At 59.2% G+C, this 24,462-nt stretch overlaps 1 protein-coding gene across 2 annotated transcripts; it reads right to left on the minus strand.

The window, feature by feature from the left end:
- Nucleotides 1–24,045, minus strand: SLCO4A1 (solute carrier organic anion transporter family member 4A1). Of its 2 annotated transcripts, none has more exons than XM_061126869.1 (12): nucleotides 23,878–24,045; nucleotides 12,002–12,831; nucleotides 10,982–11,072; nucleotides 10,277–10,398; nucleotides 9,792–9,903; nucleotides 6,856–7,010; nucleotides 5,238–5,433; nucleotides 4,527–4,692; nucleotides 4,252–4,424; nucleotides 3,927–3,991; nucleotides 3,176–3,324; nucleotides 1–1,211 (listed from the first exon to the last, which is right to left on the minus strand). In XM_061126869.1, exons 1-12 carry the CDS (start codon nucleotides 23,946–23,948, stop codon nucleotides 1,047–1,049), a joined length of 2,295 nt encoding a protein of 764 aa, XP_060982852.1. In that variant the 5' UTR covers nucleotides 23,949–24,045; the 3' UTR covers nucleotides 1–1,046. The 2 variants fall into 2 exon arrangements, with proteins under 2 accessions (XP_060982852.1, XP_060982853.1); XM_061126870.1 differs by lacking the exon at nucleotides 23,878–24,045 and adding an exon at nucleotides 13,787–13,860.
- Between the last annotated feature and the right edge of the window lie 417 nt (nucleotides 24,046–24,462).

Genomic DNA, 24,462 nt, shown 5'->3' on the forward strand with positions numbered 1-24,462 from the left:
TGCTTTAAATATTAAAATATATTTATACACATACAGTTTTAACAGAGGACACAGACAATAAACATTCCACCCAAGTCCCAGTGCCCTCCAGGTAGAATTCACAAGTGCTCAGCACACGGTCAGGTAAAAACAAATTCTATAAATAAGTGCTTATACAGAATATGGGTCCTTAGCTACATTCTTAGGTTGCTCCCGTCCCACTGTGGGGTTGTGAGCCTGAGGACAGGAGATGACAGCAGGTTTACAACAACACATGAAGGAGAAGTTCCCCAGGACACAGCCCCTGGGTCTCCTCTTTATCAGGAGAAACATGGGACATCAAGGCAGGCTGCCTGAAAAATGCCATGGACCCACCCAGGAGCTCCAAGGCACCAGCTTGTCCATAGTGCGGGATCCCTGTCCCTTTCTCCAAGTGGCCTCAACCAGGCCAGCATCAGCGTGAGTACTGTGAGGAGCCCCAGACATCTAAGACCATGATGGGAGCTCAGCGTCTCCACTGGGCACCACTCATTCCAGGCATCTGCCACTGGAAGGAGAGAAGAGGGGACACAGGAGCAGCTCCCTGGAGTCCACAGGTGGTTTTGCATTCTGTGCAATGACAGACGCAGTCACATAGGAGGGCGCAGGTGGCTTTATAAGCACAGCTGTTCATGTTTCCAAGGGACCCTGAGGCTCCCGAGGACGCCATCTGGCTAAGAAAGAGTGGAGAGTGAGGGACCAAAGGGAGATGGTACTTCATCTGGCTGGGAAGCCGGCTGCTCCTTCCAAGCCAAGAGCTGGTCACCCTGCTCTGTCTGGTGAGGTCCAGAGGGGCTGGGTCAGTGGCTTCTACTTGGATGCATCTTGCATTCTTCCTCCTCGGTGCCCTTGAGGCTTTGACACATGGTCATCAGCTCAGTCCCCCAAGATCCACCGGCAGATTTTTGCAAGGTCTTCAATGCTGGGGCTCAATTGGGGAGGGGTCCCCGCTTCTGGGGAGCAATGAGACAGTGTTTCCAGGAAGTTCTGCATGGCAAGTTTGTGCCTCTGGGTGGGCAGGTGGGCCATCAGATGTTACTCTGGATACGGAGAGCTGAGGGGGCTTCCTGAAGGTCTGAGGGGTTGTCAGAGGCTGAGGACTGGCTGGGCAGAGAAGCCTCCAGGCCATCAGAAGACCCCAATGGGCTCTTGTACAGAAAGTAGGCAATGGCGAAGAAGATGGAGCCCAGGACCTGGGGAGAAAGGAGCCACTGGACCTTGGCCAAGCTGCCAGAGGTCCCAGGTGCTCCCGCTTCTGAGCCCCTGGCCTGGCCCTGGGTTCCTCACAGCATCCTAGAGAGCCAGGTCATGCTCTGGCCAGAGGACCCATCTGTCCTGCACAGCCAGGCCCAGCTTGGATACCAGTACTTTTAGTGGGGGAATGAAAAATTAAATTTGACTTGAAAACAAGGGCATTGGGGAAGTGGGGAGTGCTTGCTGTGGGCTGAACAGTGTACCCCAAAAGATATGTCCTGACTCCCAGAACCTGTGAGCAGGACTCGATCTGAAAATAGGATCTTTGTGGGCAAAATTAAGTTAGGGGTGTTGCAGTCATTCTGCATGAGGTCCAGTGACTGGTATCTGCATAGAGAAGGGGGGCTGACACAGACACTCAGGGAGCAGCCAAGATGGAGGTAGAGATGGGGTGCTGCCCCCAGAAGCCTAGGAGACCCAAGGGTGGAGGAGCCACTGGGAAGGGGAAGGAGGGAGGGGGAGACAGCTGACAGAACCCCTCAGAAACACTACAGACACCTTGATTTTGGACACTTGCCTTCCAGAACAGGAAAGAATTAATTTCTGTCTAAGCCCCAGTGTGGGGTGTTTTGTCATAGCTGCCCCTGAACCTAAGAAAGAGGTGGTTAGTGTTGGTGGTCACTTCACTGCAGGCACTGCCCAGATCACCCACTGCTGATGCTGGAGTCACAGGCCATCGGGAAGACAACACTATGGGCAGGCATGCTGGCCTCTGTCTGTGTATGTGTGTTTAAGGTGTGAAAGCTGGGTTTTCACAGGGGCACTGCCTGGGTGGATGGACCTGAAACTGCAGTGACAAGAGGCTATTTCCTCTAGTGACCTTGTGACCCAATGGGAGCACCTGGCCACTCCCCCCTCCCCCACTAAAATTAGCACTGACTTTGGGAGCCAATCGAACCCCCGTGCCGAGGTTGTGGGGGTGCTATCTGGGCAGACAGTGGTCCAGGTACCAGCCAGCTGCTCTGGCTGAGGGATCACACAACACAGGGAAAAAGGAAAGCGAGGGCCAGCTCCCTGTGTCTGGTGCAACTCTTTGAATTGACCCACTTGTCCGGGCCCCACAAATCCCTTCTCACACGTGGCTATTTTTAAGCTAATCTTCGGGGAGATAAACCCAAAGGTGGCTGAGAATCCTGTCTTTGTGGCTCTTCCCAAAGAGGCGGTTCTGCCAGTACAACATCCCGAGTCTACCCTCCACCCGAAGAAGAAAACCAAGACATTCTTATAGACTGGCCCTAGGCTTCTGCTTTATTTGGGAAGTCTTGCATCTTTTCCTCTAATGGGGGTAAATTAAAAATAAAAATACTAAGCTTCTCCCTGCAGATCTTGTACGGAGAGATACAGCAGAAAGGTTCTTTGAAGAGTTGAAAGCAGAGGGTCAGGCTGAAAAGTGGGACGTAACTCAAGGCCCACCAGAGAGGCAGAGGGAGAAACTCAGCTTGTGGACCCTCCCAGCCCACCAGCCCAGAGTGGGCAGGCCTACCTGCTTTTGCTCAGGGGAGTGGTTTTTGATTTCTTCAAAGCCTCAGCTGACCAGAGCCCCAGGGCAAGTCACGGTGGGTGGGGTAGGTGGGTGGGGGGTGGTGAGGGCTCTAGAGGGCAGGGGGATGGGGGTGGCCTGGACATAAGCCCTGGACTTGCTGTCCTGCCATTGCCTCCACTGGCATCAGGTCATCATGACCCAATAGTGACCGCTCAGAACAGGGAAGGATCCCCTTCTGGGAACCAGATGCAGGGGTGATACCCAGGGCACCCCTTCCAGTGGGGGATGAAGCTGTTGGAAGAACCCAGGGGCTGCCCAGACCCCCTGACTAATGGGAGAAGACTCTTGGCTCTTTGGAGTGGGCTCTAGGGCTCCCACCCCTCCCCCACAGTGCCCCTGGAGGGACGCTGCCCTGCTCACCTTGTACCCCAGCCCTGCGATGAGCAGGTACCAGCTCATGGCCGAATTCTGGTACACAAAGCAGGAGCCCTGCTGGCCACACTGGTCTTGCCAGAGCAGACAGGCCTTGTCGATCACCCAGCCAAAGGCAATGGGTCCCGGGATGCTGCCTGTGAAGAGAGGTACACTCAGGGACTGGACACATCCGGGGAGCAGGGGCGGGGGTGCAGTGCCAGTGACCCACACAGCATGGACCCTCGGGAGGGTGTTCTCAGGGGGTGCAAAGGGAACTTAAGTGCTCCTTTCTCTGGGGACTTGCCTCTGCAACCAAGATGCCCCATGATCTTTGGCTCTGGTAGAGCCTGTGTGTTACTGAGGAAAGGGCACACTCTGGGCTGTTTAGAAAAGACCCTGATGCTAGGAAAGATTGAGGGCAGGAGGAGAAGAGGGCAATGGAGGAAGAGATGGTTGGATGGCATCACCCACTCAATGGACATGAGTTTGGGCAAACTCTGGGGGATAGTGAAGGACAGGGAAGCCTGGCGTGCTGCAGTCCACGAGGTTGCAAAGAGTCTGACAAAATTAAGTGACTGAACAAAGGCACCCTCAGGGCAAATAAATGGCCAGGGGTCCCTCTAGTGGACTGTTAGGGAATAGCATCCTTCCCTGGGGCGACATAGCCTCCTGCTGGGAGGCTCGTCAGCCTGGCGTGGGCTCTTGTGCAGTGAACACACCACACAGTTGTGCTTGGCTTCCTAACACAGCACAGTACCTAGAGTTCTAACCACGATCCACTGGATTCCCAGTGCAAATGATCTCTGCTGATCACAGACGCACCTGCAATGGAAAACCAATACCAGTCAATGCCTGGGGAAGCTTGGTTGCCTGACACATAACACCCCCACGGCGGCTCTGGGTCCTGGCCGAGCCCCGGGCTGCATCACTGCCTCCCTGGTGGCAAGCACCGCAAGAGGCAGTCAGCTCTTTCCTGCCAGAGCTCTTCGGGGCCCGGCACACACCCTTCAGGGATCCTCAGAGCTCCAGCTTAGCTGCAAAGGGAAGGTTCTGGACCAGAGCGAACCCCACCCCGGGCTTACCGTAAAGTCGCTGTTAGTGCAGGAATGCTGCTGAGGAAGGTAAAGACAATTACAACGAATATGAAAACCAGAAGGAGGGGCTTTCTCTGACAAGTTGAAGTGCATTTCCCTGCGGTAGCATGGCCAAAACCAGAGGAAAAATTCTGAGGGACACAGCTACAGTCTCGGTACACCTGAGGAGCGCAACAACAGCGCTGATTACAGGAGGAAGCGGCAGGGCCCCAACCCCCGCCCCGCGACCGGGCGCCGACCACGTGTTCAGGGGCCACTCTTACCTTCTGGCCGCCCGGGCCGGGCATGGCCACCTCCAAGCAACCCGCATAGCACGGCGAGTAGTACATGAGGCCGTCGGAGCCGCACACGGGGCTGTAATGCTCCGGCTGGCAGCCGCAGTGAAGGTTGCAGGCAGCCATCAGCTCCAGGTGGCCTTCAGGCAGGAGGCTGCGGGCAGAAGACAGGGACGGTGGGGTGGAGGCCAGTCTGGGGTCTGGTCCTCACCGGCCCACATCTGAGGGGTTCTGAACTTGCTGAGAGTGCTCCACAGCTGGGGCTGCCACTGTCCCATTTTATAGACAGAGGCTCAGGGACCAGCCACCGGGCCCCATTGAGGTCATCATCCTTGCTGTTACGCTTGCGTATTTGCTAAGTCACTTCAGTCATGTCCAACTCTTTGCAACCCCATGGACCATAGCTCGCCAGGCTCCTCTGTCTGAGGGATCCTCCAGGCAAGAATACTAGAGAGGGTTGCCATTCCCTTCTCCAGGGGAATTTTCATGACCCAGGGATCAAACCCGTATCTCTTATGTCTCCTACATTGGCGGGTGGATTCTTTACCACCAGCGCCACCTGGGAAGTCCCCTTGCTGTTAAAACCACCTCCAGAGGCTGCACCCCAAGTGCCAGACCCCACCTCCATTCCAGGGACCCCTGGTCCCCCCCCAGCACATGCAGGGGTCTCCCCTCACCCCGGTGCTGCCTGGCCCTTACCTCCCATTGTAGCCAGTGGCCACGCCTGCCATGGGCACCCCGGGGCAGTGCATGAGGAAGATGAAGGAGGCCAGCAGGCTGATCAGGGTGCAGAGCAGGCAGAACTTGATGATGCTGGAGCCTCGGAGCTTGAACTTGTTCACAAAGAATCCACCCAGGAATGTGCCTCCACCTCCTGCTGGCACCACCAGGTACCCTGAGGAGAGGGAAGGGTTCAGGGCCATCCTGGGGGCCTTGGGGGTGGGGCCAGCTGGGTCTCATCTCCACTTTACAGATGGGGAGATGGAGGTGCAGTCACGGGGCCGCATTCCCACGGCAGTGCTGGGCTCTGCGCCTCCCATGGGGACCCTGACCACTGCTCTCAGGGACCCTGGGGCCTGGGGAGGCCACCAGGTCAGCCATTCAGAGGCCCAGGGAGGCAGGGGAAGAACAGGACAGGGAAGAGGACAGGTCACTGGCCCCCAGCCCCACCCGCTGGGGAGGCCACAGGACAAACACACTACTGGGCCCATGCAGTCAGAGTCTGACCACAAGTATTTGGAGAAGCTGGTGGCTGCTGCCATTTGGTATGAAGTAGGGCTTCCCTGGTGGCTCAGATGGTAAAGAATCCGCCGGCAATGTGGGAGACCTGGGTTCAATCCCTAGGAGCCTGGTGCAGTCCATAGGGTCACAGAGAGGGGGACACAACTGAGGTGACTGAGCACATGGCATGCATGGCTTCATCGGCATGTGGCTTCCAGGTCACCCAGAGACAGGGTGCAGACGGGAGGGGGTGGAGCAGACCTCAAAGTCCCTGGGCTCAGTGAGCCCCTCTCCCCAGATTGAGACCAGCTCTGGGGACCCTAGGGATATGCTGTTCTAAGAAGGGATTATTGGCTGCTTTGGGGAAGGGGAGACAGTTGTTTGGGTGGGGATATGGGCAGACGGGCTCAGCCATGAGGCCAGCAAGGACGGATGTCTAGGGGCACTAGTTGGGGGGTAGGGCCCCAATCTGACATCATCCACCTATGCAGGGAAGGGAGCCCTGTGGGTGGGGCCTGGCCAGGATGGACCCCACATACCTCATGCCCGGCATGCTCTCTGTGAGGCCATGGTTGCCCCCAAACACAGGGCTACACTGTGAACAGGGCTGGGAGGAGGGTCCTGAGGAGGACCCTCACTCTCCTGGGAAGGTCAACCACCTCTGGCCACAGTATGCCTTCAGCCAAGCTGGCCCAGGGCTCCAGACTCAGGGAGATCCCAGGACACTGATCGCCTGGCTCCCAGGGACGGCCAGGCCCAAGGGAGTCTAGTGGGATCTGCCACCCAAACCCCTTCCACCACGACCAGGGACACAAAGGCCCAGGCTCCCCAGGCCCCACAGAGAGACTGGTCAGCCCCCAGGAAGGACCTTTCTCCCCATCTGGGAGTGGGGCTTTGTAAGTGTGATCAGAGCTCTCCTGTAGGAGCCTGGATGCCTGCTCTGGGCCCCTGCCTGGGCAGGATCACGCAACCAGGATGTGTGGCCTGTGTGCGTGGCACTGCCTGGGGTTTTCTAGAAGAGATTATCAAAGGCCCCTCTGAAAACTGATGAAAAAGCAGAGGACCCGTTCCCCTAAGACTCAAGGAGTGTTCTCACCAAACAAGGTGGCAGCTTCCGAGGCGCTGAGGCTGAACTGAGACTCGAGGAACTTGGGCCCGAATGTGGACATGCCGGCGATGAGCGTGGCCTCGGTGGCCCCGGCCAGGCAGAGCAGGATGAACGTGGGGTTCTTCAGGAGGAGCCAAATGGAGCTGCAGGGGAGGGGAATGGAGACCAGACAGAAGAGACCGAGGGTCAGAGTGGGCCAGAGACAGAGCCCTTCCCACCTGAACACAAAGAGCCCTGGTTCTGAGGGAGGAGTGGGTGGGGTGCAGGAGAGCAGGGGACACCCCACATTTACCCCCAGAGAAACCACGCGTGGAGCAGGCGAGCACTGGTGCTGGGATCCGGAGCCCTTGGCTTACTGGGAAAGGCGGGGGTCACAGAGTCTGGCTCCAGCGTGGGGAGAGACCCCGAGGGATCGTGATGCTACTGAATCAGCCCCAGGGGCAGCTGGGAGGACCAGCAGAGGGGCCTGGGACAGGAGCAGAGGGAGGGGACAGGCAGCTGTCATCATCCAGGACTGGGTGGCCACCAGGAGAGGGGATTAGGGCCTGCAGAGGGGCTGACTCAAGCACCACCAGTGAAAGGGGGTGATGGGAAGACCTGTGGTTTGGAGCCAGAGACCCCTCCAAGGAGCCCCTGCTGGGCTTGACTGGCTCTCAACTTCTCTCTGTGGGCACTTGGGGGACAGTGGCTAGTGGGGTAACACCAGGGGCTTGAGAAAGCGATGTGGGCTGGGGGCAGTTTCTTTTGGAGCCATGGGTGTTCTCAGGAGCCCACGAGCAGGCAAAGTCTGGTGACAAATGGCTGTGTTGACAGAGCCTGTCACAGCGGCTGAGGACGGCCGTCTTTGCTCATATTCTCTGTGTCTGCAGCTGAGGCCTCATAAGCCTCCTGCCTGCAGAGCCAGCCCCTCAGACATTGTGGGTCACCCTCCCAGGAGGAAAGTCCCACACCCTGAGACACTGTGGGTCACACTCCTAGGAGGGAGGCCCGCCCGGAGAACCAGTCCCTCAGACATGAGTGTGACCCTCCCAGGAGGGAAACCCTGCCCAACCCAGCCGTCAGCGCATCTGTCAAAGCAGTGCTGACACCCTGACACCAAAACGCTCTTCATTTTGAGGACACAGGCCAGCGTTAAGTTGGATCCTGCCTAGTAGGAGCTTGCAGTGAGGCCACAACCCCCGGGGGAGGGGATCGACACTAATGAAGTCACCCCAACCCCGCAGCTGCTCAGGTTAACCTCAGAGCGGCCTCTGTCCCCCTCCTGATGCAAACAGGGACCTGATTCCATTTTAGAACTGACTTCCAGACTAGAGGACTTATGACCAGGCTTCTTTCTGGTCAACAGTCTGAGTCCCATGTACATGGAGGAAATAAGATGCAGAGGAAATGCCGTCTTGGTAAGGCTGTCTGGGACTAGCCTGTGTGTGTGCGCCTGTGTGTGTGCGTGTGTGCCTATGTGTGTATGTGTGTCTGTATGTGTGCCTGTGTGTGTGTGTGTGTGTTTGTGTATGTGGCAGTGGGGAAGCCCTGGGTGCGGCTAGTCCCTTCCCGGACCTGCCCAGACCTGCTCAGGCTATGGGGATGCTCAGCAAGGCTCAGGCCAGGTGACTTGTCCCAGAAATATGTGAACTTCCTCATTTCTTAATCCCTGTCTGTAGGTTCCTCAACTGAAATTCTTGTATTGAACTTTGGCTCAGAGAACTAGTCACGACCTTGACAGTGGGCCATGTTCCTGGATTCCTTTTATCAGCAACAGCCAGTTCAGGGAGCCAAGCCTGAGCAGAAATCTCCTTATCTCTGCACTTTGTCCCTGGGGCTATGGGGACCAGGCTGTTAACACCCTTGGTGCTGGCGTTGCTCTGAGGGAGTGGGTGGCCCTGCACCCAGCTCCACTGTGCTGTTGGGAGACAGGACAAGCGTGTCCCCAGCCAGGGCAGCCCTGGGCCAGCTCTGCCAGTCTCAGGGGCTACTCCTGGGTGGGTGGCTCTTCTGGGGGGTCTAACCAGGCAGCAAGAAGCCCAGGGCTTCCATGACCCCACGTGATCCTCCCTGTGTTGAAGACAGACATCAGGGGCTCATTCCCACCACTGACAGCACCCACCGCCCAGGGGGACATTCATGGGCTCAGGAAGCTGTGGGGCAGGTGGGCACTCAGTGAGGCTGAACTCAGGCAGGTGATTTGAGGGCCTCCTTCCCCTGCCTAGGAGAGCCCCTCACAGAATGCCGTGATGAGGGGCCCTGGCCCACCAGGAGCCCCCTCCCAACATGGTCCCTCTGAGATCCTAGCAGCCTTGGCTCTGTCCCGACACGGTGACGTCAGCAAATGAGGCCAGGTCACACGTGACATAAACAGAACATCACTGCCCAAGAGGAGGTAGAGGCTGGATGGTTCCTTCCACGGAGCCCCGAGGGCACATGAAGGTGACTCCCAGTGAAACGATCAGAGGACAGGTGGAGGGGTGACTCCTGGGGTGGCGGCGTCAGTAGCTTCCCTGAGGACTGTGGGCTCATTGTCTGCAGGGCAACTCACCCTAGCATCAGGGGTTCACTTAGTGACCATGAGGAGGTGCCAGGCACGGCCCCCAGAACCTGCCATGCGGGAGTATGAACTGGCCCCTATGTGCGGGTCCCTGGGTCCACAGGCCTGGGCAGTGGGGGGCAGGCACTGTGGGGTGTCAGAACTGGCCCTCGGTGGCCCCATGCCAGGAGGTTCTGTCTGCTGCTTCTTAATCTCTATGCCCAAGTTTTGGAGCCAAGACCTGAAGGTTGCTGGGTCACAGGATGTATAGGGCGTGTGGGCTTCCCACGTGGCCCTGGAAGGGTCACAGGCCTCTCCTAGCTGAGGGTGAAGACCCAGCATGTGGAGGACCCTAAAGGGTCTGCAGGACACACAGGCACAGACGAGAGGCCCCCAAGGTCCTTACAGAGGCAGGTCTCTGATGGTTTTCCCGAAGTCAGGGTTGCTGGTCACCTCGTGGCTACTGTCCTTCAGCTGGTATGTTTCAGATGCTCTCATGACCACATAGCGCTGGGAGCCTGAAAGGATGGGTATTGGTGAATGGCAGAGACCAAAGGCCCCAGCGCTTCTCCTGGGTGTGGGACCAGCTGGTGGACCAGGCTCCTGGACAGACACTAGATGCACTGAGGTGACAGACTGGCAGAGAAAGGGGGTGGGAGAGAGTCTGCGGGCTCTCCTTCTCCAGAGGGAAGGAATTGAAACGGGCGCACCTCCCCCTTGAAACAAGCCTCTCCCTTGGGTCCCTGAGCGGGTAGAGGTGGCAGGCGTAGAGGGAGCACACGGGTCAGGCCACCCTGCAGGAAGGCGGCATCACCCAGGGGATGAAGGGAGGAGGGGGAGCAGGGCACAGGGTGTCCCGTCTCCCACTCACCTGGGGCAGGAAGCACCCACCTGGCAGCTGCCGTGGGTAGCCAAGGATGGGGATCGCGATGAGGAAGGCAGCGGCCCCGGCGCCCAGGAAGCCGACCCACCAGGCGCCCACCCACAGTGGGCTCTCGGTGGTCAGCTCCGTCCTGTGGCAAGAGATGCTTGGGGTCAGTGTTGTGCTCACAGCACCCAGAGCACACACACCAGGCACCCTTCTGTCTGCTGGTCAGCAAGAGGCAGAGGCCAAAGGCTCTGCCCTGATGCCTCCCCCCACCCCAGGTCTGGACCAGCAGTGGACGAGGGCAGCAGGAAAGATGTAGGGTGGGGATGCACCATGGTAACCAGCTGGCAGATGCTGTGCAGCCTGCTCAGGTCCATCCCTTCCTCTGGGGCCTGCCAGGCTGCCTCCCGACAAGGCCATGGGGACTGAGGGCTGGTGGGGGGCCAGGCTCTCCCAGCAAGAGCAGGGCAAGGCACATCCCCCTCCCGAAGCAGTGCAGAGGGGCCGTGGCTGATGCCCTGGCCTCAGCAAAGAGCATGGGAGCAGTTGCGGCTGGTCTCTCCCAGCTCTGGGAGGCCGTCCATCTACACTGTCCCCTCCCCCAGGCCACACTCTCCAAGTGGCCCCCAGACTCCCTGGTCCATCAGAGCAGGGCCACCATCCCCTTGCACCAACAGTGGCGTTTTTCCTGTGGACTAGATCACAGCCGCAGGGCCCAGGTCACTCACTGTTGGCTGATGTCGGTGTAAATGTTCAGCAGGGCGCCGCCCACCAGGTAACCCGCTGCGGGGCCGAGGATGGCCGCGGTGTAGAAGGTGGCTGGAAAGGAGCAGAACCGTCAGGACCCACCGCCCCACTTGCCCACCTGGGAGAAGCCCCCGCATCACTGCCCTCTACCCCAGCCCTAGGCGGGAACCCCTTTAACCCGAGTGTTCCTTGTACAGTCTCCACTGTGTCTGATATTGGCCAGTGTCAACCTTTCAAGGTGATTTTAAAACATTCCTCTCAAAGCCTCACAGACACCCCCTGGACTTTTTCTCCCTCAAAAGATCCCAAGACCCTCATTTTGCAAGTTGAGGGTGGCACCTGTGCGGGGCTGTGGGCTCACCTGGGTCCCGAATGCCCCCCCACCCCAGTCCTCAGAACGGCAACTGCCACATGATGGTGGATGTAGGAAGCGGGACAGTGAGTGAGCCTGGCCAGGCTGGAGCAGGGCTCTCCACTGACCCCAGCCCTGCCCTGGAAGAGTGGGCCACGTAGGATGGACACAGAGAAGTAGGCGGCATTAAGGCTGAGAGCTCAGAAATCTCACACAAATAAACAAGAGGGTCTCGGGGGCAGCATGAGGCTTGAGGCCATCCCCCACAGGAGGCATGGCAGTGTCCAGCTCTGTAGCCCGGCCACTAGCTGAGTCCAACTTGCGGGATCTTAGTTTCCCAAACAGGGATCAAAGCTGGGTCCCCTGCAGTGAAGGTACAGAGTACTAACCACTGGACCACCAGAGCCCACGCACTTTGGAACCCGCAAGATGTATGGGGATCAGGCTGAGCTCGGCTGGCACCACCTCCATCACCTGAGGCGTCAGGTGAAATTCAGGCCCATGTTTACCTGCCACCTCACCTAGGAGCCCCTGAGGCCAGGTGTGACCACATGTGGCCAATGAGGAAATGCACATAAGGGGTTTGGACGGGGCTGGGCTTCAAGCAGACACCCAGTGGACTTTACCGCCAGCACGCCCGCCCACTCACCGATGTAGACGGGTGAGTAGCTGGACTTGACGTTCTCATCCAGGTAGGTGACGCCCAGCGTGTAGAGAGGTGTGGCACCCATGCCGTGCAGGAACTGGCCCAGCATGAAGACCAGCCGGTAGCTGGACAGGCTGGAGGCGCCATCCCTGCACGTTGAGCTGCGGTTGGCCCCGCAGGTCCCCACGACCTCATCCACCTGCACCTCATAGCGGCCGGCAGTGAAGTGCGGCAGCGCAAAGATCAGCGAGCCGGCGCCCATGACCAGCACGCCCCAGCCCAACCAGCGGGGCTTGTGGCCATGGCCTCCGAAGTAGCTGACGAAGGTGAGGCAGAGGCAGGCGGCCACGTCGTAGGAGCTGGCGATGAGGCCGCTCTGGTAGCTGTGAAGGTCGTAGCGCCGCTCGATGGACGTGATGACGGTGTTGATGAAGCCGTTCACCGTCATGCCCTGTAGGAAGGAGGCCACGCACAGGAACAGCAGGAAGCCCCGAGGCGTGTTGAAGGCCTGCAGGCACGCGGGGGCAAAGGCCCGCCAGCCGCAAGCCTCCCCCGGCTGTCCAGCTGCCACGTAGCACACCTCCTGGGCCACCTGGGGCCCACACTTCTCGGGTTGGCACAGCGGCTGGCTCAGCGGTGCACTGAGGGACACCCGCTTGCTGGGGGGGGTGTGTTCACACTCGCTGTTGGTGCCCAAGGGTGGGCCGGGGAAGACCAGCTGCGGCATCGAGACGAAGGGCTTGTCCGCCATCGAGTGCTGGGGCATCTCCACTGCGGGCGTGGCAGTGACAGCAATGGGAACGGACACGCGGGATTCCAGCGGCTGGTTCAATCTGCGGGAAGAATTGTTGGTTAGCGTCTCCAGCTCCAGGAGAACCCTCCCCCAGGCCTTGCACTCTGCCTACCCAGTGTTCAGCGTGGTGGGGGTGGCCTCCCTGACCAGCCCCCTCCTGGGATCCAGACCCATACACTCAGGGCACCCCCAGCCTGAACAAGGCCACAGAGCAGAGAACAGAGCTGAGACCCAGCAGGACCGAGTCGGACGCTGTGTGAACACCTGAGTCTCCCCAACCAGCACCTTCCCCGTGGCCTTGGCTCACCAGCTTGAGCTGTGTGTTCCGCCTGGGACAGCTGACTGCCCCCTACTCTGAACTCACACCCGGCTGGCTTTGCACTCTCGCACAAAGGGGAAAACCATCCAAGACCAGAGTATGGAGAGTGTGGGAAGGGAGCAAGGGATAAGGGCGGGTGCCCCAGAAACCACCGAGGTCTGCAGCCCCGCAGGTAGTTTAAGGGAGGTCATGCCAACACTGCATCTTTCTGCAAACTCCCAGCCTGCCCTCTCTGGGCTTCACTCTGACCCCTGGCACCTGACCAAAAGGAGCTCAGTCAGAGCCATGAAATCACTGCATCTTGAGGCTCCCAGGGGCTCCTGTGCACCCCAACACTGCCAAACTTTGAGAGAGGGTGGTCCCTATGCCAGGTCAACAGGCCCTCTGTCTGTCCCAAGGTTGCCTGGGAACCCAGGCAGCAACAAGCACTCTACATCTTAAGAGGAAAGAAGCTGATTTTCCTGCCTCGCTTGTACCTACACCCCTGCCACCCATGAAAATGCCAAGGGAGGGGCCGCTGCCTGGAGGCCTAAGGCTGCCCCAGACTCAGATCAGATCTGTGGACCGAGTCTTTCAGGCACCTAGTGATGGAGCTGCTCTACCAGGGACATGGGAGGGAGAATGGTGGTCCCCCAGAAAAGGAATGTACCCCCCCCCCCCCGACCCGGAGCGTGACCTTATTTGGAAAAAGCATCTTTGCAGACGTGATCTTTGATTTGAGATGCGGCCATCCTGAAATCTGCCTGTAATTCAGGAGACACAGGTTTGATTCCTGGGTCAGGAAGATCTCCTGGAGGAGGGCACAGCAACCCGCTCCAGTATTCTTGCTTGGGAAATCCCCTGGGCAGAGGAGCCTGGTGGGCTACAGTCCCTGAGGTCACAAAGAGTCACACATAACTAGGCACGCACGCACAACCTGGTTTGGGGATGGCCCCAAATCCTGAGACTGTGTCCTCAGGAGAGACGCCATCGACAAGGAGGCAGAGGTACAGTGATGCAGCCACAAGCCCAGGACGCCAGTGGGGGTGGGGGGACCAGGAGCCGGAAGAGGTGAGAAGGCCCCTCCCCGGAGCCTCCAACGGAAGGCAGCCCTGCCCGCACTCAGACTCTGGCCTCCAGACCTGGGGGAGCAAAGTTCTATCCTTTTAAGTCTCTGGTTGGTGGTCCTCTGTTATAGGACCCTCACGCAGCCCCCAAGGGGTCCTGGCTTCCAGGAGGCCAAAGGCACTCAGAACAGGATGTAGGCCCAGTGGTAAGGGCAGAGGGCTGTTCCCACTGACACTCTCAGGCTGTGGGGTCAGGGAGGGGCACCAGGCGTGCCTCAGGGGAGCTGCGCCTTGCCTGGGCCCTCCTGCTAGAGAGCAAAGAGCTTTTCAGCCACAGTGGCCAAAAACAGACCCTTCAGCCCTTGGAACAGCAGTTTTGGGGTGTCCATGGGCTGGTTTTTGGCCATGAGAGCTGCCTGGTTTACAGGATCTTAGTTCCCCAAGCAGGGATTGAACCTGGGCCCCCTGTAGTGTAGAATCTCAGAGGAAATGGAAATACTTCAGTATTTTTGCCTGGAGAATCCCACAGACAGAAGAGCCTGGCAAAGCTATAGTCCATGGGGTCAGAAGAGTCAGATATTACATAGCAACAAAACCACCAACAACAACCACTGGACCACAAGGGAATTCCCAGGACTGCCTGTTTTTAAACAAAAGAATGGCTTATCTTGTGTTAATCTTGCCAGGGTTAGGGAAGTGGCTGCGGTGGGACCACACCCCGGGCCAAGAGGCAGTTCTGCATTGGGAGGGGTCTGGGAGCAACACCTCCCATGAGCCCCTTGCAGGTGCGTTGAGGCTGGTGCACCCCGTCTTTCCTACAGACCTCAGCCTGCTCCTTAGAGGCTCCATGTTGGCTAATTTTAGCCTCACCCTGGCCTCCTCTCCATCCTCCCTTGGGGCCAGGCCATGGACACGAAATGGCAACATCCCACTTTCTGGTGTCTGAGCTCCACACCCAGGTTGTGTCCCTGTCGTTGGTGCACACCTGGCCACAGCCCATCTTCCAGGAAAGGGGAGTGGACCCAGAGAGGTCAGCAATTTCCTTGAGGTCACACAGCCAGCTGGGGCTGGTTAGGATGAGACCACATGCAGGAGTCACAGGTGTTCTTGCCGACATTTCATTCAAAGAACCGTGACCAACTGTGTGTCATCGACCCACAGAGTCCACTGTTTATTTTGGAAACTGGCACTGCCAGGAAATCAGCAGCCAGATCTTGAGGCCGAGTGTGGACAGAAAAAATTCCCCCTCAGTCGTTCCCGGGGCCGTGACGACACCCAGAGCTATATTTATAGAGCTATGCACCCTGGCATGCCAGGTTCGGTCATGAAAGCTACAAGGAAGGTGTCTGCAGAAGGGCAAAGATCGTCAAGGCTCCTAGGGGACAGAAATCAATATATCTGCACCCACAGACCAGCTCCCGAAGCAGCTGTGTCCACAGTTCATATGAAGCCCAGGCCCCTGTGGAAGAGCGTGGCTGGTGACAAGCGTGAGCCCTGGGACAGGACAGCTCTGCCTTTCCCACCCCCCAGCCCGTGGCTCCAACACTCTCCCGATGCAGAAACTCAGAGAAAAACAGAACAGGCTCATCATTGCCCAGAGGCCACCGTGTGTTGGTCCTGTGCGGCTCGTCCCTCCAGTGTTTTGTCTCAATGTGCCTACACAGGTAGGTACACACACACAACACATCTGTGTGTGCACCTGAGCACATACCACTGTCTGCACTTTTCACGCTCAAACACATGAATGCACGCACATCATCAACAGGGCCCTGGACCCCAGCCTGGGCTGGGATAGACCCAAAGTGAGTTGCCCCAAGCAGGCCGAGGGGATTGGCTGCTCGGAGAGGCTTGGTCCAGTCACCTGTGGGGATGGAGGGCAGTACCGGGCCAAGGAGTTATCATCAGTGGGTGGGTGTTCCCACAAGGAACTGCAAAATCGCAGACTTGTTTACCCCTCCCCCAGTTTGTTTAACTCTCCCGCTGACTCCCCAGCAGGAGAAATGCAGGGTCCAGGACAGGAAGGATCGGCCCCCAGCAGGGTTTAGGAGGCAGCCAGGCCACTAAGCTCTCATGACTAGCAATGGTCACTAAGAAATAGAGTCCTTCCTATTTGAAAACAGAACCCATTTAACAAGACTGGAAGGCCAGTGTGGGTGGTACAGACAGGTCAGCATGACATTGATCTGAGCCGTGAGCTCTGGTCTCTGACACAAACACAGGAAGTCAGTCTATTATCAGGCATATCGCTTGCTCCTCAATTCGCAGACGGAAAATCCCATTTTAGACATTTAACCAGGTGACCGGAAGTGGTCACCACCCGTATGGCCTGAGAAGTAAATGGGACCACAGCACCACTAATTACACAGCCCTGGTGCCTCCCGGCCAGGTCTGTCAGGAGTGGCTGTGATGTCCAGGACACAAAAGCCTGCGTGCAGACCTCGACGCCACCCCCCTCCATTGAGGCAGCCTGTGACGGCATCCACCCGACCCGTAACTGAGTCCCGAGTCTGCTCCGCGTGCTGTGCGCCAGCTGGAGACATCCACCCTCATCAGCGGTGTTTGGATCAGAAATCGGGTGGGTGGGCCCTTGGGTGACATAGGCGCTGTGGTGTCTGTGTGTGGGGGGTGGGGGGGCAGACAGAGACACCCATGATGTGAAGCCAGTGGTGCCTGGTATCCCCTCCGTTGGCAGGCATGTGGATTCCGTGACACGGGGATCTCAGCCTTGAGGAGGGCCCAGTGTTCCCAGGTCCTCAGGAGGAGATGCCTGAGTTTGTACCAAGGTCCCGGGTGACATGTGCTGGGTGTGTGTGGTGTTAAGAGCCGGCTCTGGAAGTGAACACAGACGGTCATGCGGACGCCTGCCCTGGGCTTAAAGGACACTTTGCTATGTGCGCAGCTCAAGGACTTGATCTCACCCACAGGTTTGCTGAGAATCGGGCCTGCAGGAGCTGCCAGCACTGGCACAAGGGCCTTTCAGGCACCGCAGAGAGTCCAGGACGCAGACTCGGGTGTGGGCGGGGGGCGGTGAGCATGGCCAGCCCCTCTGTCTCAGGTTCCTGGTCATCAGCTCCCTCGAGACAACACTGCTAGGGCCTAGGGGTGCAGCCCAGGCCACTCAGGGAGATTTCCTCCCTGGACCCGATTCTGCAATGGTCAGAGGTGACCCCTGCCCCGCCCACCGCCCCCCACCCCCACCCCCCGACCACTCGAAGCTCAGCTAGGAGAAGATGACTTCACAGCTGTTCTCCATAAGGTTGGCCAACTCCCTTGAAAGCTAGGCTGAGCCCCAAGACTACTGTCTTTTATTTCTCTGTCTCAGGCCAAAAAGTGGGTGGCAGGGTGGCAGAGTCCAGTGGCAGCACCACTTAGAGACCAGCTGGGTCCCCCAAGGACTGGACAATGCCGCAGGGCTCGGGGAGGATGTTGGGCCACCCCTCCGATTCCTCTCCTGGGCCCTGTGCATGTGGCCTAGGTTTCCATCTACTTGGAAATTGTTTTAGCAGAAAAGCGTATCTGCTTCCCACCTGCCACTGAGGCCTGACCTACCGTGTGGTGTCTCTGCCGGGACCTGAACTTTCAGGCTTGGCTGATGGTTGAGGGGCTGGGTGACTGCAGCTGGATGGTAGAGGAAGACTCAAGCAGGAGATGGGAGGTGGGGGACATGAAGGGGACAATGAGTGGAGACTGAACCACAGGAGGGCCGGGCCTGCTCCAGCCAGCACCCCAGGTCCAGGGCAAAGGTACCCTCACCTGAGAGACTGCAGCCATCTAACTCCAGGCATCTCGCCCCACCCCTCCTTCTGCTGAGCCTGCAACTAAATCTGGCACCTTGTCCATGATCTCAGAGCCAAGAGCAGCGTGATGGCAGATTCTACCTGTCAGTCTGGTGGGTCCTGGGGCGCACCCCCCAGACACTGGACAAACATTACAGGTGTGGCTGTGAGGGCATTTCTGTAATCAGTGAGCATCTGAATCAGTAGATTCAGGACAGTGGGCCTCATCCAGTGAGTTGAACGACTGAACAGAACAGAAAGGCTGACCCTTGCCTTCTCTGGCTGGCAGGGCCGCCTTTGAACTGGGGCGTGGGCATTTTCTTGCCTTCACTTCACTTCATCGCTCTTTCTGGGTCTCAAGACTGTGGCTTTCAGATGGAATCATGACTTTATTTCTGCCGAGTCTTGGCTTACAAAATCACGTGGGCTGAGCTCTTCTAATTAGTCTCTTTTTATAGCGATCTGTCTCCTATCATCTGGGCTTCTCCGGAGAACCCCGACTCACGCAGCAGGTAATCCTGAGTCAACACCTGCTGTGCAAGGTCTGTGCTGGGCAGTGGGGGTGGGGATCCCCAGGACACCATCCCGTCCACAAGAGTTCACAGTCCCCCACACTCCAGGCCACCACTTAAGAACCAGTAGCAAACTGTCCCAGCTGCAAATCCAAACAGCACAGGCTGCCGAGAGACTCACGGCTTGGAGCTGACAGAGGCCTGGGAGCCCGGCTGCGGGGAAGGGGCACCTGACAGGTCACTGCCACCACCTTCATCCATGCCTGTTCCCTGGGTCTGGCACATGGAGCTGTCTCCTGCTCATGTGAAATCCCTGCCATGGGCGCCCCCATGTTAGAGATGTAACTCTCTCCCCCGAGTCAGGAGGGCTTCTCTGAGCCCTGTGCTGGACCACTGCCCCAGGACAAAGTCTCCAGAGTACTCCAGCCATGTGACCCCAAAGCAGGGGGCAGCAGGGGACTGGCAGCCATGGGGCACCTGCTAACCACCCAGCCAGGCCCACTCTGCTGCTCTACTGCCCTGGTTCTCATGGAAAGATGTCTGAGGCTGGGAACAACTCTGATGAAGGTTTTGACCACCCTCCTGGCCCTAGATGCACAGAGAATCCCCTCCGTGTGCAGGGAAGAGAGCGAATGTCATCCTCAGCCATGCAGGGCACACAGCTCTCCCTGGGGAGCCTGATCTTGCAGGGGAATCTTGTCCCACCCACGCCTGCTCCTTGTCCCACCCCAGCTTGCTCCTGGCCAGGCAGCAGAAGGTCAGAAGCAGGAGGAGGGGATGGGGTGGGGGGAGTCTCCTCTCTTGCCAGAGCCTCTGTTTCCCTGTTCCCTGGGGGGAGTCAGAGCCCGAAGGATTAGGCAGGAGGATTAGCAGAACAACATGCTCCCTGGGGCCTCCAGCCATCAGCTCCGCACCTGGGGCTTCCGCGAGACAAGTGAGAGAGTGCACTCAGGTGCATGCGTGTATGAGTACTTGTGTGTTCACGTATGGCTATCTTAGCAGATAAGGTTTCTTCCAACACCTGGGCATCAGCTGCATACCGAGGTGCCTGTGCCGAGGACTCCGGGTCCCCTCCTGGCTCCTTCTCCCACATCCTCCTGCATCTTCACAGTTGCCCGCAGCTCCACGTGGGTGGCTCACTGTGGCCCTGCCTATAAGAACTGAGATCCTGGGGTCAGTAAAGGACTGACCTCAGTGGTTTTCACATTCACCTGCTTGGCCCTGCCCACTTCTTCCTCAGGCCTGCCCCAGGCATTTACTACTCCCAGCTGAAGTCTGTCTGCAAAGCCCAGCAGGTAGGAAGGATGCAGGATTACCCAGAGTAATATGTTACGCCTCAGGTGGTGGTGCCTGGGCCCCAGAGGCTCCTCAGCCTGGCTCCCCATGGGATAGTCTGGCCGCAGCTGGAGCAAATGCCCCAGGGAGACCTGAGGCTGGAGTGGGCAGGTGAGGCCTGTCCACACGTGTGAGGTGCTTCCAGGCTCCGTCCTGATGCCACTGAGAACTTGGCAGCCAGGGAAGAATCGCAGATTTCATTTCTCCTTCCTCCTTGTGCTCCAGCCAGCAGACATCCCGACCTGACTGCTCCAAGGCCACCAGCCATGACCACACAGCGGTGACTGCCCCACACCGACACAGCAGCCCCATGGAGCTCCTGTACCATGGCCCCGTTGGCTGTCTCCCGGCCTCCCCACCCTGCTCCTTCCATTCCCCATGACCCTGGGGGCTCTGCAGGCAGCCTTCTCCCCTCACCTCCTAAACTCCTCCTGCTCTCTCCTCCTCTGACTGGGTGGGGAAGAGGAGGGACTTTCACGTCTCAAAGCTATTTGCAGAGCAGACTCCCGGGCGGCTGGACCTGGGGCAGCCACCGCAGCATCGGCACACCCTAATTTGCAAACCTGGTGACCACACACAGGTGAGTGGGCAGGGAGCCGGCTGCTTTGCATGGAGGCCGACAATGAAGGACTGTCTGAAGGAGACCTGGGAGGACCTGTCCAGCAGGGAGTGTCCTGCTGTCTCAGCGTGGACATTCCTGCTCCCACCCTGAATCCACAGCCCAAGCCCGGGCTGTGGGAGGGTTGGGTGAACAGACCTGCAGAGGCTCTCACGGCTCTGGGGGTGCTGGGAGGAGGTTCTGTCCACATGATGGGCCTGCCTTGGCACAGGCCAGACACTGCCACTCCCAGGTGGCCTCTTGGGCCTATGGGTCCAAGTACCAGCCCCATGCATCTGCCGAGAGGTTGGGCCCTGAGCAACCCCGGGTGGGAAGGGAGCACCACCCTCAGCCCAGCGATCCCAAGACCGCTGTCTTCTGGGTGGAGGGGGGATTCCTCAGGTATCCCCAAGGCTTCCTGGGTAAAAAAGCCACTGGGGAAAGGCGGCCCCGTGGTGAGGATGTTCATGTGGCTCCCGGCCACATGGGAGGAGAGGACATGTTGGTAGCCCACAGTCCGGGAGCCTGTGACTCTGGACACTGACAAGCAGAGCCAGGCCAGCCTGGTACTTGGACCTGAGGCAGCCTCACTGGCTGTACGTGACTGAGCAGTTTTTGTAAGAGGCACTTGGTTTGTGAGTGCGTCCTCCACCCCCAGAGATGTGGTCCAAGAGGCTAATTCTGGTGGGAAGGGGGCTGTGCTATGGCCGTCATGGACATCAGCGGGCTGAGGGCTGACCTGGGCCAGCAGAGGAAGGGTCCCCATGACTAGCCCACGGGAGACACATCCTGGGTCCAGCGCGTCCATAGCTAGGATGGCCCCCCTTCCCGACAGCAGGACCTGGCTCCACTGAATCTCTGTGAGCCCAGGTCATCAGAGGTCCAAGCTGGTGGGCCTTGTCTTGGGGCAGAGTCCCAGCAGGCCTGTCCATGGTGAAGACGGGGGTCCTGCCCAGATGTGGGCACCCATGCTCACCACGACCATGCCAAGGCCACACAGCAGCTGAATGTCCAGGAACAAAAGTGGCTGAGTGTCCCGATGACTATCATATACACCCCTCCAGGGCGGGAAGTGGGCTCTCTGCTGCGCCTGAAGGCAGAAGGCTCGGGATGGCGGGGGGAATATGTTCATGGTCTCTGTCCACACTCCAGTCAGAGGAAGCAATAGAGGAAGCGGGAACTGGGCCAGGGCGAGTCCTCTGGGCCCCCCACTGGGCCTACTGTGCCATCAGGATGGCAAGCACCTGGGTCTGTGCCAACACCTCCCCGTAGCCTGTGGGGAGGCTCAAATTGACAAGTAGCAGAAACTCGCTCCAGAGCAAAAGTATATGAAGCTGCGAATTTGTACAGCTTAGCAGTGCTGACCTGGGCTGGATTCGCACTCATGGAGACGAGTAGATGGAGGGCATGGAGGAGACAGTGCTGAGCCCTGGAGTTAACTTGGATTTCACAGCAAGCAGGGGAGAACTTAACTGTTTGGAAGCCAGACATAACCCAGAGCCCAAGCCACAGCCAGTCCAAGGTCCATCACGACCCAGCAAGGGTCAGGCTCTCCAAGCTGAGTCCTTGGGAACTGGGCACTCAAACCAGACTGGAGTCCAGGACTAGACACCAGCCCCAAGACCTCCCTCACACGGCTGTCCTGTCTGACTTTGCATCTCCCAGCCGCCTCACCATGGCAGTGGGGAGGGACTTGGTTGGGACACCTGCCACAGGGGCCATGCCCAGGGAACCAGGGTTAGGTCATAGCCATTTGGGTAGGTAGCAGCCCTGTGAAAAATTTCCAGGCAGTGGCTGCCAACCCTGCCCAGCAGGACTGAGGGATGAGTCCTGATGCAGGATGGTCAGGGTGCAGGTGGGGGTCCCACCAGGATGCCTCTCCCTCCCTGCCCTCCGGCAGCACCTGGAGAAGCCTCCTCCCTGCCCCCATGGGCCTGGGCTGTCCAGCCAAATGCTCCTGTCCCCTAAGGTGCCGCCCACCTTTGGGGACCTTGCCCTTTGTCAGGCCTGGCTCTCCTGGGTTTCCTTCTTCCCCAGGTACAGAGCTGTAGAATGTCTGGAATCACACAAACATGGACTCAAACCTCTCTACCACATTCTCCAGTGTGACTTTGGGCAAGTCATCTTGCAGCTCAGTGCCTGGGTTTACTCATCTGGGAAGTGGGAGCAACAGTAGCTCCCATGTGAGTGGAGGGAGGTTTCCATGTGTTGGTACTCAAAGCCTGCAGCACAAGGCCTGCTGTGCTAAGCGCTCAGTGACCCAAGAGCTCAGCCTGTTAGACTGCTGCTGGTATTAGAGCTCCTCCGACCTGGCTGAACCCAGGGTCTCCCCTGAAGTCCACACGCTCCAGGCTACACAAAGAAAACCAAATGGCACCACCGTGATCACTGTTCACCCACCTCCTCCTTGGAACCTGTTTCTGATCAGACAGAACAAACCCAAGTTCCCAAAAGCACCATGAAAAGCGGTCACTAGGAACTTGGTTACTTCACTGTGGGAAACTCCTGTGGTCCTGAGAGAAACAGGCCCCACACGAAGTCTGACCCAGCAGAGGGAGCCCCCAGTCCGGCACGTGGCGGGAGGGGAGGGGGAACCATGGACCTCTTCCCCAGAGGCCAGACCCCAGTACCTGGCTGGGTTCTCCCTACCAGGTTCGGTAATGCCCAGGCTTGCTCCTCGGGCTTGGAATCCCAGCCTCTGCCATGGTTTCCAGGTCTCTGGCCAAGCTGCCCGTTGGGCGCAGAGCATGGGCTGTACCCTCGTCCATCCTCCCTCAGCTCCCGGACCCCTGTACCCAAGCCCCGGCTCTGGGCAGGGCTCGGGGGACCTCGCCGTGGCGGGGCGGGGACAGCGGAGCGCCCGGCATCGCACAGGCTGGGACCAGTCCCTCGCACCCACCCCGCCCAAGCCCGCGGAGCCGGCTCCACCCGCGCTCCCCTCCATGAGGTGTCTGGAGCGCGGTGGCGCGAACAAAGCGAGGCCACCCGCGAGAAACTTCTGTTCATGACGATTTCCTCCTTGACTCAGCAGTGGCGGCATCCGCCGCAGGTGGGGGCCCAGCCGCTCCGAGAGGAGCGTCTGTACTGGCGCGATCCGCGTGGCCTGAGCTGCGTGCGAGCCGGGCCACCTGCCCCGGCAACCACCCCAGGCCCTCCCTCCATTCCCGCCCGAGCCCCAACCAACACCCGTCCCCTTCCCTTCCGCGCGCCTCCGCGGAGGTGCCCTGCCCGGGGAACTGGCAGCGAGAGGGGGTCAGTTTTGAAGCCGGTCCCAAGGGATAGGCGGGCGGCGGGGCGCACTGCCGGGGCCCAGCGTCCCGCGCTGCCTGGCATTCCACCCGCGCCAGCGCCGGCGCCACCTCGATCCCCTAGCCCCCGCCCAGTGTCTGCGGGCACCTGCCGCGCCCCTGACGTCAGCAGGTCGCGGCCCGGCGCACCTAGGCGGCGCGCCCATGAAGGCGCCCTGAGCCTCCGCGGCCCTCGCTGCCCCGCGCACTTACCGTCCAGAGGTCCGGGCCGCTACGCTGCTCACCACGCTCTGGCTGCAGCTCGGCGCCCACTCCTGCTTCATTCATCCTCTCCGGGCCCGCCCCCCGCGGAGGCCTCACCTACTCTGGCCAATGGCAGCGCCGAGTAGGCTGGGCCCGGCCCCTCGCGCCCCCGGGCCCTCCCACTGAGGTGACAGCTGGCCTAGCTCGCTGCAGCCGCGGAGCGGGCGGGGCTGGAGAGCCGAGGGGAGGAGCCCGGGGCTGGAGCAGGGAGGAGGGGGCGCGAGATCCCGGGAGGCAATGAGCGCGGGCAGAGGGGCGGGGCCCTGGCGCCTTTCCAACCCTTAGGTCGCCGCCGCACCAGAGCCCCACGTGCTCTTGGAGCCGGCTCTGGCTGGGCGCCTTCACTGACTAATCCGTCCCAACTCCAGGAGACCCTCATCTCGGAGCCACAGGCCAGAAACCGAGAGTCAAGCTGTGAAGTCTGCTGCCCAGGTCACGCTGCGACTCAGTTTCAATCTGACTCGGAACTGAACCGGGGCTGGTGGGACGGAGACGGTGGGACAGGACGTAGGAGGGAGTGAGTTTTCCGCCCTA

This window comes from Dama dama, chromosome 23 (assembly GCF_033118175.1).
Source record: "Dama dama isolate Ldn47 chromosome 23, ASM3311817v1, whole genome shotgun sequence".
Classification (NCBI taxonomy): Eukaryota; Metazoa; Chordata; class Mammalia; order Artiodactyla; family Cervidae; genus Dama; species Dama dama.